The 14,882-nt window shown below is 45.8% G+C and overlaps 1 protein-coding gene across 1 annotated transcript; it reads right to left on the bottom strand.

The window, feature by feature from the left end:
- Nucleotides 1–10,388: 10,388 nt before the first annotated feature.
- Nucleotides 10,389–12,158, bottom strand: LOC133737287 (protein HAPLESS 2-like). The gene is made up of 5 exons (XM_062164881.1): nucleotides 11,980–12,158; nucleotides 11,705–11,822; nucleotides 11,048–11,080; nucleotides 10,706–10,969; nucleotides 10,389–10,504 (listed from the first exon to the last, which is right to left on the bottom strand). The coding sequence occupies exons 1-4, from the start codon at nucleotides 12,156–12,158 to the stop codon at nucleotides 10,835–10,837; spliced, it is 465 nt and encodes a 154-aa protein (XP_062020865.1). The 3' UTR covers nucleotides 10,389–10,504; nucleotides 10,706–10,834.
- Nucleotides 12,159–14,882: the final 2,724 nt, after the last annotated feature.

Raw genomic sequence — 14,882 nt, 5'->3', positions numbered from 1 at the left:
ACGGGTACAGCCCCACTTTTGTAAACACTGATCCGTCAGTTATCAATGAAATGAGGAATTATTCAAACCATTGTTACCAAGTCTAGCACTGAGGGCAACTGGCAACGCCAGTAATCGTCAGCGGACTACGTCCGCTACGTTGTGCCCTTGGACCAATCTTAATTCCTTTAATGTTTCATTGATTGCAAAAGAAAATTCTAAGTCAAAACTCTAGCGGTACAAGCATGTCACGACAAACCAAAATTCCAAATTTCATTTCATATATTGAGGGCTGGGACTCCCCACCCAAAAAATATTCTTTACATCCAACAATATTCAGCCTCAGCGGCTACATAAAAAAAAAAAAAAAAAAAAAAAAAAAAAAGGGGGGAAGTTCAGCATCTCAGAGGTTGACTTCCGCGTCTTCTGCGGCATGCGGCGGCGGCTGTGCGCGGCTTGTTTGTTCAGACCCTCGGGCAGTGGGACTTGGAGTCTCTATGGTCCCATCCGCCCGAGTGTGAGCCGCCATGAAACCAGCACGGGACACATCTGACTGGGTAGGAGGAGTCCGCTGGGAATCATCCGCCGGCCGCGCAATATTCTCTCCGCTGCCTGAGCCAGCGCCTTCAACTTGGACATTCTGCACTGGCGGGGCATTCTTCGCCGGCGGAACATTCTTCGCTTACGGCACGGTGGGCTGGGACGCCTTTGCCCAGTCAATGGCACCCTTTTGGGTCAGCATCTCCACGTTGGCTAGGGCGCCAGCCTGCGCCGCTTCATTCATCGCTTTTTTATACTCCGCCGACTGTTTAAATTTCCCCACAGTGGCGGCCGCGGCACGACTCCCTTCGTCCCTCAGGCGGGCCACCTCACCCTCCAGTTTCTTCACCTCCCCTTGCCTGGCGGCCGACTCCCGCTGCAGGATATCAATCTTCTTCTCCTTAGCGGCCACCCGTTCCTGCAGCAGGGCCCTGTCTTGCTCCAGCTTGGAGATGTCATCATTTCGCTCCACATCCCGCTGGATGGCCACTTCCAGCTTGCCGCGAGCTTCCGCAGCATCGCAGTCCGCCTTCATCAGGCGCCGCTCCACACCCGCCAGCTTGTCCTTGGCATCCGCCAGCTCCCCCTCGAGTCTCTTGATCTCCTCCCTGAGCTGCACCTCAATCCGGGGCTGCTTCGACGCCGCCAGGAACATTTCATTCAGCCCAACCGCCAGGTGACCAAAGGCCGAGCTAAAGGGCGAGTTGTCAATCGCCGTTGGGCGCGAAATCCCCGCTAAACCGCCAAAGCCCAACCTCTCGCAGAGATGGAAGAGAAACTCCCGCTCACTGTCGGTCATGAACTCGGCGTATTCGGCGAAGGAGTCCAGATCACTCACAGGCTCCTCTCTGTCGGCAGCCGCCGGTGCCTTTGGCGGAGCTTGTCGAACCTTCTTTTGCTGGCGGACCCCGATGATCTCCGCGTCATCCTCATCCTCCTCGGCGGAGTCGTTCTGCCGGCGCTTCCGCAGGAGCACCCGTGTGTTTCCAGCGGGCGCAGCCCTTGACCCCCTTTGCGGCTGCTCCAACCCGGCCGCCGTGGCAGTCCCCGCCGGCTGTCCCGCCCTCTGTGGCCCACGCCTAAGGGCAACCACCCTCTCTTTCTGCGGAGCGGGAGCAGCGGACCCCTTCTTCCCGCCCTCCACATTGGCCCCTGCCTGAATAACCGGCAGGCCGTCGGCGCCAAGGTGGGAGTGGTGCGGCGTTACAGTCAAATTGTCCCTACGGGACACGGGGACTAGTCAACCGTCTACGACGGCCCTGATCAGGTACGTTGACCCCCGTCACTTGGGTACTAAGATTGGGCTCGCTACCCAACACCCTCCGCTCCGTGCAGCTCCCCCTCAACAAACAATTTACCGACCATCCGGAGGTCCATCTTGGCCGGGGAGTGGGGGACTCCCTGGGGGGCCTAGCAGGGGCCCACCCGAAAGGGTATAAAGCGTTTGCTCAATAAATCCATGGTTGACAACGCACTGACGCTAATTATGCTTCTGCAAAGTCTAGCGGAAGAAACGCTTCAAACCGCCGATCAACTCCCCAACCAAGATTGCCCTCCTTGACTGGGGACTTGGGGGACTTGTACCTACATGTACATTTGCAAGCATAATTAGCTATAATGAGCTACGCTCATTGTACCGCCAGAAGTGCCAACTCCCACCAAAGCAATGTCCTACGGATAGACAGCCAGGCGGGCTACGGCCTGAGCACAGGATCGTCCCCAGATCACCGCCGACGCGCCGCCACGCGCTGCGCCAAGACAGCGTCAGAAGCTACTGAAACTGAGAACTGAAGCATCAGTCCCACATCGAAAACAAAGAGAAGATCAGACCTCTCCTCACCTATAAAGAGGTCCTCTCCTCTCTCTCCTCATTGATTACGCATTCAATACTCATTCAACTATGCTTTCTATGCTTTCTATATGTTTTGACTGACTTAGGCATCGGAGAAGTGAAGACCGCCAAGCGCGGTCTCCCTCTGACGCCCTATCTTCCGTCTGACAGCTAGAGAAGATCATCAAGTCGGCCGAGTAGCGATCCGCCCACCAAACCTGCGTTGTACCAAGATTCGGCTACCGCCGTACTTCAGAACATCAACATCAACAGTCTCTTTTCTTTCTGTGACGATGTGATTGCGCGGGCGTGCCAGCACCGTGGAGTGCGGTCGTCGGGGATGTCCCTTGACCAGACTTCTTTTCAAGCTTCTTGTGGACGAGGAGAGCACCAACCTCGTCGCGGGGTTCTTTTCTATGCCTCGTGAGTGAGGACTTTTCCTTCGTTTCTTCAAATCCCACAATCGATACTCAATATTGTAGATAGAGGAGAGCGAATCACAGGGAAGTAGATGAGGAGCAAGGGTTTTGCTAAAGTGTGACTTTAGCTTCGCTAGGTTGAGAGGGCATTACCCTTGCTTCGCTGGTTGAGATGGTGTCGGTGGCAGCGGCACTGGAAGTCCGCTTCTGGGGAGACTAGGACTGGAGTACGATCGTCGGTTTGGTTTGGTGGCACTGTCAATCGGCTCCTGGGGAGACTGGGACTGGAGTGTGGTCACCAGTAAGAGATAGGTTGCTCCGGAGAGACTTTGATAAACGTAGAGATTAGTTGATTGATTGGCCGTCCTTTTGTTTTTTCGTTCTAGCCTCGGATATAGGCTATTCTGTGAATTCTCGATCCTCAGAAAAGTGTAGAATATTCTATTCTGGACCAAGGGTATCTGACCTGTAGAAGCATTACCTTGGGAATCTTGGCAAATACCACAGATAATTGTTAATTATCTGGATATGATTAAATAAGAGTAAAGTTGATCCCTTATTGGATGCGAGCTGTTAGGATATGGTACTTAAACCTATCCCCGCGAGCGCTCCACAATAGTGGCGCACTAATATAGTCATGATGCTATATTCCTGTTTTCCTGTAAAAGTGACCATACCCCATAGCACGCCTAGCACTTCTCCTCCACCGCGAGGGGAAACGTCACTGTATTCTCTGAGCCCCACATGGGCAGGGAATCTTAATGATTACTCGGGGTGGCCCTTTGGAACATAGGCTTCGTCTGGGCCTTGGCGCGGTATTTGCCAAGGGCTGTCGGTTTGGGCCACTGGTATCGGCCCACGGTGCTGATCTTTCCTAGGACATAGCCCAAAGATACTTTTGGGCTCAAACAACCTTCATGCTGAAGACAGCAATATCCAATAGTTAAAACTGCGAAACACAACCAAATAACAGATCAAACCTAAAACTCAATTTCAATGAGAAACAACATAAACCAAAACCCCTGTAATGCATATATAGATACATAGAGAGCATTTTCTGGGGACATTCCACATCAATTTATAAGGTATGAAACTGTAAAAGAACCACCTTTATGTTCTTGTTTTGGTTGATTATTTTCAGAACCCAGTAACGATTTTGATGAATAGGGACGTGGGTTTTGAGATAAATGCAAATGGGTCACTGAATTAACAGAGATGCTACAACTAGGAAGAAGTAATTGCAATCTTTTACAGCATAGACCGAACATAATTAGAGCAAACGATAATCAACTGCTTGGAGCAATTAGGAAAGGACTGACCAAATACGAAGCGTATCTATGCTCTGCTTCAATCACCAGCCTTGGGGAACCAACTGACAGAGAATAAATGAAACAAATTAGAAGCCATGGTAGAGTACTTAGGATGATCAATTTACTCGATTTCTGTTCAAATCGAACATCACCCACCCGTGCTGACTTGAATAACAGTGAAATTCTTCCCGTTTCCCTCCTCTTCTTCTTCTTCTTCTCCTCCTCCTCCTCCTCCTTCTTTTCTACTTCTTTTCGTTTCTTTTCTTCTGTTTCAACAAAATCCCAAAAGAAAAAACGGTTGTATTTAGGTCTAATGAAACAGAAACCCAACCTCTATCGAGGGCTAAACTGATCATCTGGAAGAGTTGATCTTAGTAGCTAACCTTGATAGTCTGCAAGAGTCGATGTCGGTGTATAGATGTTGCTATAGACAGGTGCTTCTAGAAAAAACAAGAGCTAACGTTTATCCTAATCAGGCAAACCTGTAAATTATCAGGAAATAAGGACAGAAACGTAATTTCAACCAACCAGCTGGGCTCGAGCCGATAGCTGATACCAAAACGGCTTAGTAACAGTAACCGGAAACCCAACTTTAATATATAGTATAATCATCAGGATTCAAGACTGCACTCGCTGGGGTAGTGTTGATCATAGTTGGGCATAAGTTGCCGCCAAGGAGCATCAACTCAAATTTGCACTCGCTGGGAGCCGATGATGACTCAAGAATGAAGATTAAAGCAAAATGGGTGCATGCCCAGTGAGATTTAAATAACTCAAAGAAGAAGGAAAAAAAAAATTTCCTTGAGCTCCGTTAAGTGGACTTAACGCATGGTAAGTGATGAAGCCATTGTATCGGCTTCCCACAGACGGCGCCAATGTTAATGTTTGGATCCGTGGGGATCTAATTAACAATAAAGAGAGAGAGAGAGAGAGAGAACGACACAAGCGAAGTATAGTGGTTCGTTTCCCGCCTTAGCGGGAAACTACGTCCACTTGAAAGCTTAACTAGTGTGTTTGGGCCGTAATTACAAGAGATGTAATAGGATGGAGTTTAAGTGGGAGGAGTCATTCCTTTTATAGGTGAAGGAAGCCATCTCCTTTACATTTTCTTAGATGTGGGATGTAAAACCACTATTCTAGTCTTAGAAAGGCCTATTATGGAGGCAACTTGGCAAGGCCGGGAAGGTGGCTTCCCGGCAACGTATTTTCCGCTTCTGGATACTGTAGCGTAGCTTGAACATAGGGCTACGGGATGCATGTCTCGGTTGGGCCATGGCTTGTGGGTGTCCCAAAGAGGGTGTTACTTATGCTTGGTGATGTAGCAAATCCTTCATGCATAGTGAGAGGTATCTACACTTGGCGTCGTCGAGCTTCTTTTTTAGCAGCTTCTTGATTATCTTGTTTGCTGCTTCGACCTGGCCATTGGTTTGGGGGTGAGCGACAGATGCAAAACTCATCTTGGTGCCCAGGTTAGCGGTGAAAGATATGAGTTCTTTGTTATTGAACTGTGTGCCGTTGTTTGTGATGATTGTGTGGGGGACAACATAGCGGCAATAGATGTTCTTCCAGAGGAAGTGAGTTACCTTGGCGGTAGTTATTGCGGTCAGTGGCTCCGCCTCTATCCACTTGCTATTGTAGTCGATGGCGACGATGATGTATTTGAACTGGCCTTTGGCGGTTTGGAATTTTCCCATCAAGTCCAGGCCCCACGTGGAGTGAATCCATGGACCAATGATGATCGACAGTGGTTCCGCTGGGGCATGTGGGAGATCAGCATATTGTTGACATTTGTGGCAAGATCTTGATACCCTCCTAGTGTCGTCGCCGAGAGTAGGCCAGAAGTAGCCTTGTCGCATTGTGCGATTCGTCAAGGATCTGGCACCCGAGTGGTTTCCACATTCCCCGCCATGTAGCATTGCCAGAACGACCTTTCCCTCCTCTGGGGTTAGACACTGGAGGTTGGGGTGGGTGAACCCCTGGAGGTAAAGCTTGTCATTCTGAATGTTGTAGCGGGTTGCTCTCCGCTTGAGCTGTCGTGCTTTGACTTTGTCCTCTGGCAATGTCCCATTGCGCTTGTATTCGATGATCTCGTACATCCAACTGGGATTGACCTCAATGTTGAAGATCTCCGCTAGGGTTTTTGTGATGCTTGGCTTGTCAAGACATTCTACCCTTGTGTCCGCTGGACTTTGGTGTGGCTAAGCGGTTGCTAGTCTCGCCAGTGAATCAGCCTTGGCGTTCTTTTCCCTGGGGATCTGCGTGATGGTGTGGAATTTGAATTTTTTGAGGAGCGTCTTGACGTAACCCAAGTATGCTGCCAACTGTTGGTCCTTGGCCTGGAAACTGTCGTTGACCTGGTTGACGACTAATTGGGAGTCGCTGAATATGTTGACACTGTCAGCCCCCGAGTCGATGGCGAGGAGTAGGCCGGCGATGAGCGCTTCATACTCCGCCATGTTGTTTGAGGCTTTGAAGTTGAATTTTAACGCGTATTCCACGTTCAGTCCCCCTGGCCCTGTCAAGATGACTCCGGCGCCGCTGGCCTTGGCGCAAGCGGAGCCGTCTACGTGTAGGTTCCAGTCTGACTGCTGGGGAGCTGGTTCTTCAACGGTTACCATTTCCGTGCTGGGCTCGACCTGTCGCTCGGTGAGCTCAGCAATGAAGTCTGCCACCGCCTGGCCTTTCATGTCGGTTCTTGGTTTGTAATCAATGTCGAACTCGCTGAGCTCGATGGCCCACTTGCTGAGGCGCCCCGAGTGTTCAGGGTTCTGCATTACCTGCCTCAGCGGTTGATTTGTTAAGACATGAATTGTGTGGGCTTGAAAATACTGGCGGAGGCGTCTAGCGGCGACGATGAGTGCAAAAGCGAGCTGCTCCAGGGGGGGATATCTCGTTTCAGCCCCGTTCATGCCACTGCCGGCATAGAATACGGGGAGATCATCCTGGCCGTCCCGCCGGACAATGGCGCAGCTTACCACTGACTGTGATACCGCTAGGTATATATATAATGTCTCCCCCTGCACAGGAATAGAGAGGAGCGGAACTGCTGCCAAGTATTCTTTCAAGCTTTGGAACGCTGCCTCACAATCTGGGTTCCAGTCGATGACCTTCTTGTGGGTTGTCTTCAGGACTTTGAAAAATGGGAGACATCTGTCAGTGAGTCTGGAGATAAACCGAGAGAGGGCGGTTAGTTTGCCCTGGAGGCTCTGAACGTGTTTCTTCCACTCTGGAGCCTTCATGTTGAGGATGGCTTGTACCTTGTCAGGGTTGGCCTCTATGTCCCGTTCACTGACTATGTAACCTAGAAATTTGCTGGCGGTGACGCCGAATAAGCATTTTTCTGGGTTAAGGCACATACCGTAGGCCAAGAGAATGGCGAATATGATTATGAGGTTTGCCACGTGTCTGCTGGCCTTTATGCTTTTTACCAACATATCGTCCACGTAGACCTCGATGATTTTGCCCAGATGCTCAGCGAACATGGCATTCATCAACCGCTGGTAAGTTGCGTAGGCATTCTTCAAGCCGAAAGGCATGACATTGTAGCAGTATAGGCCCTTGTCGGTGGTGAAGGAGGTGCACTCCTGGTCACCGGGGTACATCTTGATCTGATTGTAGCCGGAGAAAGCATCCATCATGCTGAGTAGCTCGTGTCCAACGGTTTCATTGACCAGTTGGTCTATGCGAGGTAGCGGGAAGCTGTCCTTGGGGCATGCCTTGTTGAGGCCCTTGAAGTCGACACACATCCGCCACTTTCCGCTAGGCTTTTTGACCATGACCAGGTTGGAAATCCACTGAGGGTAATTGACTTGGCGGATGAATCCGATGTTCTGGAGCTTGGCAACTTCTTCCCCTATTGCCCGATATCTCTCCTCATCAAAGGCCCTTTGCCGCTGCTTGATAGGGTAGGCGGATGGCTTGATGCTTAATTTGTGTGTGATGATCTCGGGGGAGATGCATGGCATGTCAGCGTAGGACCATGCAAAGACGGCGGCGTTGTCACGTAGAAACTAGGTGAGCTCAGCCGCTACCCCTGGGTCTAGTTGAGCGCCGATACAGACTGTCCTCTCAGGGTGCTTGTTGGAGATGCTGATAACCCTCAAAGATGTTTCTGGGTTGACAAGCTCTTTTTTGACATATTTCTTCTCGTCATCCCTGGGGTCCTCAAAGATATTTGGTGCCGCTGCATGGTCTCCCACTGTTAGGATTTCGTGGCGGCGCGCTGATCGTGCCACGGTTGTGGAATAGCACTCTCATGCCAGTTGTTGACTTCCCTTCACACAGCCTGTTCCGTTGGGAGTAGGAAACTTCATGAGGAGCATGTATCCGGCGATGATGCCACTACTACAAAAAAGCCATCAGACGACGGTGGATTTTTGTTGTGTGATGACCAAACTCACCGTGGTCTAAGTGAGTGTTGTGTGATTGAAAAATCAGACAACGGTGATTTCACCGTTGTGTGATAATGCTTTGCTCAACAGAATTCCATTTTCCGTTGTGTGAATTCTGCGCAGGCATGTGCCTGACATGGCATGCGAAGGGAAGCCTCCGGACAGTCAGACAATAGAAAAAGAAATTTGCCGTTGTGTGAGATTCATAACACACAACGGATATAATTGATTCTTTGTTGTGTGAGATTCATAACACACAACGGGTATAACTTATTCTTTGTTGTGTGAGATTCATAACACACAACGGGTATAACTTATTCTTTGTTGTCTGAGACTAATAACAGACAACAGATATAACTCATTCTTTGTTGTCTGAGGTAAGCAACACACAACCGAAGTGAAATTATCTCCCTTGTCTGTTGGTTACTCAGACAACAAAGATGATTTTATTTCCGTTGTGTGTTATGAATCTCACACAACAGAATTTTGTTTTCTTTTGTTGTTATTTCACACAACAAATTCTTTTTATCAACCATTGTGTGAGCACCATTAGGTTTGTTGTCTGAGATTGGTTCTCACAACATTGTTTTGAGCTGTTGTTTGTTCATTATGTATGATTGTATTCCATACCTGGAATATCTTTTCATAAATAATGGTCCATATTACCACATAAAACCACACTAATTAATCCATATCATATAAGTTTTTCAAACTTCCAAACATTCAAGTTATTAGATAATGTACCAAACAAGAAAGCCTTCCTAGCTACTACCTACACATGAATCAAAAGCATTATTCCTAGCTGCGCGCTAGACCCATGAATCAAACTTGGTAGCTCATATGCTGAAAGGAGGTAATCCATAGCACTTGCTTCTCGAGCTCTAAGATCCCAGTCCAAAACTCATTTATGTTGCTTCTCGAGCTTTGGATCATTACCGCAGAGTGGGCATCCTTGTTATGGCTCTAATGTCTTCCTTCCCAGTCCTCACTGTCATAATTGACGATTGTTGAAAACCAGAAAAATGTTAACAAAGACATAAGTAACATAAAAGGACCAGAAAATTAAATGAAATGTTACATGACAATATATGCAGCAATAACTGATGCAAAATGAAAGAGAATGAATGAAAGAGAGTTAAGTGGTGATGCATAATCATTTTGGTTGCTGTCATTTATGCCATTTGAATAGCTCATTAGTATTTAAGATGTTGTCATTTAAGTGCAGAGACGATCATACAAAGAAAGAACAATAGTCTAGTCACGATCATACAAAGAAAGAACAATAGTCTAGTTAAGAAAACATAAATGAATCTATCAATGCAGTACATTTTTACTCTATCAATTAACGATGGCAAAGAGCAATGCCTGCAAGACAAACCAACTCTATAACACCCGAAAGAAGTCCTAGACAAATGTATACAGAGCTAGATCAATACATACTGAACAAATCAAACTAGGCTAGGCATGAACTCATATCACAAATTCAAGGCAGTAAAACATAAACTGAGTCATTGATTAATAATTCCAGTGCACTAGCAACCAAATAACTGCAGGCCAAGGGTACCCTCACAGATGACTGAAATGAAGAACTGAAATGAATGAAACTTTGTATAACTGAGCAGATGCAATTGCAAATGCCATTACATAGGCTTGGCTTATGTGTATATAGAGAAAATATATATATGTTATGCTCTCTCACACAGAAGGAGAGAAATGATAGTTTAAAGACGATTAGTTTCTGATCATACTTATGAGCCATGAAAGGATGGTCTGAATGCAACCAGCACATTGAACAGGCATTAGCCATGTTACACATAATATGACTCAATAGCCACTTCCAGTATTAAATATCTTGACTCTAGAGTATATCAGTTAGAAATGAGCCAGAATTTTGATTATTCCACTGTGCAACAAGTACCTGCAAGATTTTCCAGTGATGAAATCTATAAAAGTCTTCCACACATGGTTCCAAAAGCTTTCAATGGAGTCAAAGAAACCAGTTGTTCCTGTCTTTGGTGGCTTAAAGGGATTACCCTGCAACACGTAATGACTTAAGTGGCTCATATAAATCAACTGTAGAAGGTTATAAAATTTCACGAAATAGCATCAGGTTGATCAGCTGTTGTATATTAATATACTGATCATATACCAAAACTGCTTATTCTACGGGGTTTAGCAACATTCATACTGTCTTCAAAAACGAATGAGATTTCTTGTCTCTAAGCTACCACTAACCTGTGATCCATTATCAATGACAGTAGACGTCGTAGAAAATTGGCACTCGGCTCTATCCACTTCATTATAATTAGAGTCCTTAAGTATAGTTGCATTCAAGATCCAGAAATGAGTCCAAGCGTGACTACTTTAGGCCATTTTATCATCACTATGGCTTGGGCAGATCATACCTGCACATATGTATTTTGCAGCTTGATCGGTTCCTGGGTAAAGTTTGAATGATCGAGTTAACGTTTCTTTTGGCTTCATAATGAAGTATTGCTCCTGAAAAACAGGTTCTCTAACAAATTAATACTCATCTTGTTACAAGTCTAAATACAAGAGCTGCAGGGGCAAAAGTACCTCCATAAGGGTGACATCACTTGAGCAATCAAACTACAAGAAAGGTAAATTTGTGTCACAACATATTGCAATAGCCATCCACTGAAGTTGTGGACAACTACTTAATTCAAGCTGGTAAATGAATAATGATTCCATTTCAAGTACTATGGAAGATTCAATATTTGATTTTTAACCTTCTTAGCAAGTGGACAATATATTTATAGAATTTCATCGCCCAAAAGAAACACGATAAAATTTCTTCATATGCAATAATCACAATGAAATGTAAGCATTAATACTTTCACTAGGTGTTCATTAGCATCACTAACTATCCGAGCTGTCAAAAAGTTTATCAGAAATTGAGAACCAGTTTTAAACAGAGCATGTTAAATAGTACCACACGAAATAATCATCAATAGGAATGATATTAAGCCTTAATATATCAAAATTAGACACATCATAGGTAAAAGGCCTATCAGCTAGTTGTGCGTAACTTGTTATTTCTCAGCTGAAGAGAGTATCCTAGTATAAACAACCTAGTTGAAGTCCCCCCCATTCAAAACCAAAAGTTATAAGAACCCTTAACGTCCTTTACTTAAGTTAAAGAAATCCAAAGTCCCAAACATCAAGGGGAAGGGAAACAATAGGGCATTAAAAATAGAATAGTCAATAGTGTACCGTTAAGCAATAGGATGCTTCCACTTCACCAGTATTCTTTGCTGTGATTGTAGCAGTTCCAAATTGAGTAAGGGCCTCAAATGTTGGGATATTGATGCTTAAGATTTTCCCAGGACTCCTATATAATACATACCATTAAGTAAAGAAAATGAACATTCTATGTGAAAAGTTGAGTTATTAGACAAGTACTGGATTGCATAATTGTTTCAAAATGATACTGGTGAAGCATAATCAATGGACCGTAGATACATGAAACCTAGTCTGGAAATACTAACCTTTGGTAGACATAATCTACGTCATCAGCACTTAGTTCTATCAAGAGATTTGTATTAATGACTTCTGTGACTCCTATGGAAAACGAATGAGTCCCTGCATTTTGCAAACAATCAGAAATGATATGAATCCAAATGATAGAAATTCCTTGTGAAAAATAACTCAAATATTGCTGATACATTACTGGATGCTGGTTTATCCTTTCGAACCTTCCTTCCACACCAAAAAGTGGCACCTGTTTCCTTTCGATACGGTTTTGGTCAGCATGTCATAAAGATAAGATCTCCCAATTGTTCACAAGAACAATAAAGTACTCAGGTATCAAATACAAAACAACCATGCCATAGTCCTATGAAACATCTCATTAAAGGAAAGAGACTCTGGCTTTTCATACAAATGTAGACATACAATTGTTTAAATAAATAATAGATAATAGAGCTTGTAGCTCTCAGATTCTGATGCTAGAGTCCATGCTAATCAACTTTAAATCAAACGCTTAAAGAAAAAAGACTGGTACATGATATAATTGTACCAAGTGTAAGAGGTTAATACCAATATGTAAATTTAACCTTACAATGAGAAGACAGACTAAATTGGGGAGAGTAATTGGATCATAGACATTTGGGAATAAGGCACTACAGTTTCCAAGTCTGTACTTGCGGCTCCGGGAACGGAGAGTAACCACGCCACCGCCTGAAATCACCGGTCTTAGTCAATTTTGACAGAATCTTAATCGGAATTGCTAATTAGAGAGAGAGAGAGAGAGACCTGAGAGGCTCCGCCGGAGAGATAGAGAACGGACTGCGTGGGAGTAGAGTGAATGGCTTTCACTAGTGCTCTGATTCCGCTATTCATCACATTCATACAACAAGCAGCCTCTGTCATTTTCTTCTCTTCCTAAACCTCCAACCTCGTTTGCTCCAGAAGCTTCTGCCTATCCCTCTCCTTTGTACTCCGTCCCCCCAAATCCACGTGCTTCCGATTCGACGAATCGCCGGAGAAGAACATTCTCGTGAAATTCGAATCTCCGGAGCTAGGTTAACGTCCACGCAACTCGTTCCAGGCTTCGGCGAGTGCTTGATCGGTCGAACAGAGAAGCTAGCCCTAGAATCGGAGAAACTGAAGAGTCTTCTGCATCTCTTCAATTGCAGAAGAGGATTTGGATTTGGAGGCGAGGAAGAGAGAGAAAGTAGATCTAGGGCACTCTATCTCTTCCATTACTGAAGAGGATTTGGATTTTAGGGGATAAAGAATAGAAGGAAGGAGATCGAGAGACTAAGAGAGAGGGGTTTCGTGGAGGGGGAGGGGAGAGGGGTTTCACGATTGAGAGAGTCGTGGGGGGGGGGGGGGGGGGAAGGGGAGAGACAGGACTGAGAGAGCTCGAGAGAATTTGTTTCATTTTTCTTTCGACACGATGTGGCTTGGGCTGGGTGGGAGGCACAATTAAACTTCAACAAATTCTAAAGTTGCTCACACAACAAAAACCTAACAAACTGTTGTAAGAGTGCACTACATAAAATCAAAATGTCAAAACATGGAGGGAAATCTGCAGCATACAGCAATTTGGCTTAAAATGTTGCCGCCTATATGTTCCCACTTTCACACAACAGAAAAGTATAACTTCTGTTGTCTAATTTCTACAGCTTGCACTAAGTTTACCTTGTGGAAGACATTCAATCAAGCTTCCTCAAAATTTGGCATCCAGTTTTCAATCACACAACGGAAATATAAAGCACCGTTGTATCAAGTAGCACAAATTTCAGATTTCAAGAGGCAACCAAGACTCCAAAGTTAAGGGAAATCTGCCGCTAAATTTTTTAAGACTCAGACAACAGACATTACTTAATTCCGTTGTGCAATGTAGTTCTGATAAAAAAGTTATCACTTTGTTGGCATTCACACAACAGAATATAACAAGTACGTGTAATAAAGCTTACTTAATTAAACACACAACGGATGATTTCTGTTCCGTTGTGTGATTAGTGTTGTGTGATTAACTTTTTGTAGTAGTGTGCACTTGAGTTTGTTAAGTGCCGGTCGACCAATGATGGCATTATAGGAACTGAAGCAGTCCACAATGATGAACTCTGTATGGATTTCCGCCGTACGTGGACTGGCGCCGATAGCTAGTCGCATGTAGTCGGAGCCCAATGGCTGTGTGACGTCACCGGAGAAGCTAACCAATGGCTCATGATCCTGCAGTAGTTTTCTATTCCGCCGAAGTTTGTCGTAGCACCCGTTGAAGATGACATTTATAGCGGACCCGCTGTCGACAAGGATCCTTCCCACTGACCATTTATCGAGTATGGCGTCGATCAAGAATGGATCATCGTGGGGCAGATGTACTCCGCGCTCCTCCTCCTCTGAGAAGGTAATGGGCTCCCAACCAGATTTTGGGAGTTTAGCGGACCTCTCATAGCGGATATTGCACACCTCCTTGGGGTGGTTAGCACGTGCATAGCGCTTTTTTGCCCTGTGAGACATGTTGGTGATTGGAGCACCACCGTCGATGGTGTTGATGCGGCCCAAGGGCTCAATGTTGGCAATCACGGGTGGTGGTTGGTGCACCTTGAACTGTTCCATCTTACCGTCTCGGTATAAGGTCTCAATGGCTGTTTTGAGGGCGTTGCAATTGTTGGTATTGTGCCCGCTGTCCTCGTGGTATTTGCACCACTTGCCGGTGTTTCTGGGTTTTCCCACTCTTGGGTATTTTCTTGGGGGTGGTGGCGGGATCTGGTCCTTGCACTGGTCGTATATTTCCTCGTATGAGGCCGTGAGGACTGTAAACACTGCGTACCACTGGGACGAGTCCGCCTGTTTATTACGGTTATCCCCATGAAATGAGCGGTTGCCCTTATTGTAATGTTGGTCCTTCTGCCGCTTGCTCTGGTGGTTGCCTTGTTGC

Source organism: Rosa rugosa, chromosome 3, assembly GCF_958449725.1.
Source record: "Rosa rugosa chromosome 3, drRosRugo1.1, whole genome shotgun sequence".
Lineage (NCBI taxonomy): Eukaryota > Viridiplantae > Streptophyta > Magnoliopsida > Rosales > Rosaceae > Rosa > Rosa rugosa.
The sequence above is the reverse complement of the archived record's forward strand: the minus strand, read 5'-3'. Positions and strand labels throughout refer to the sequence as shown.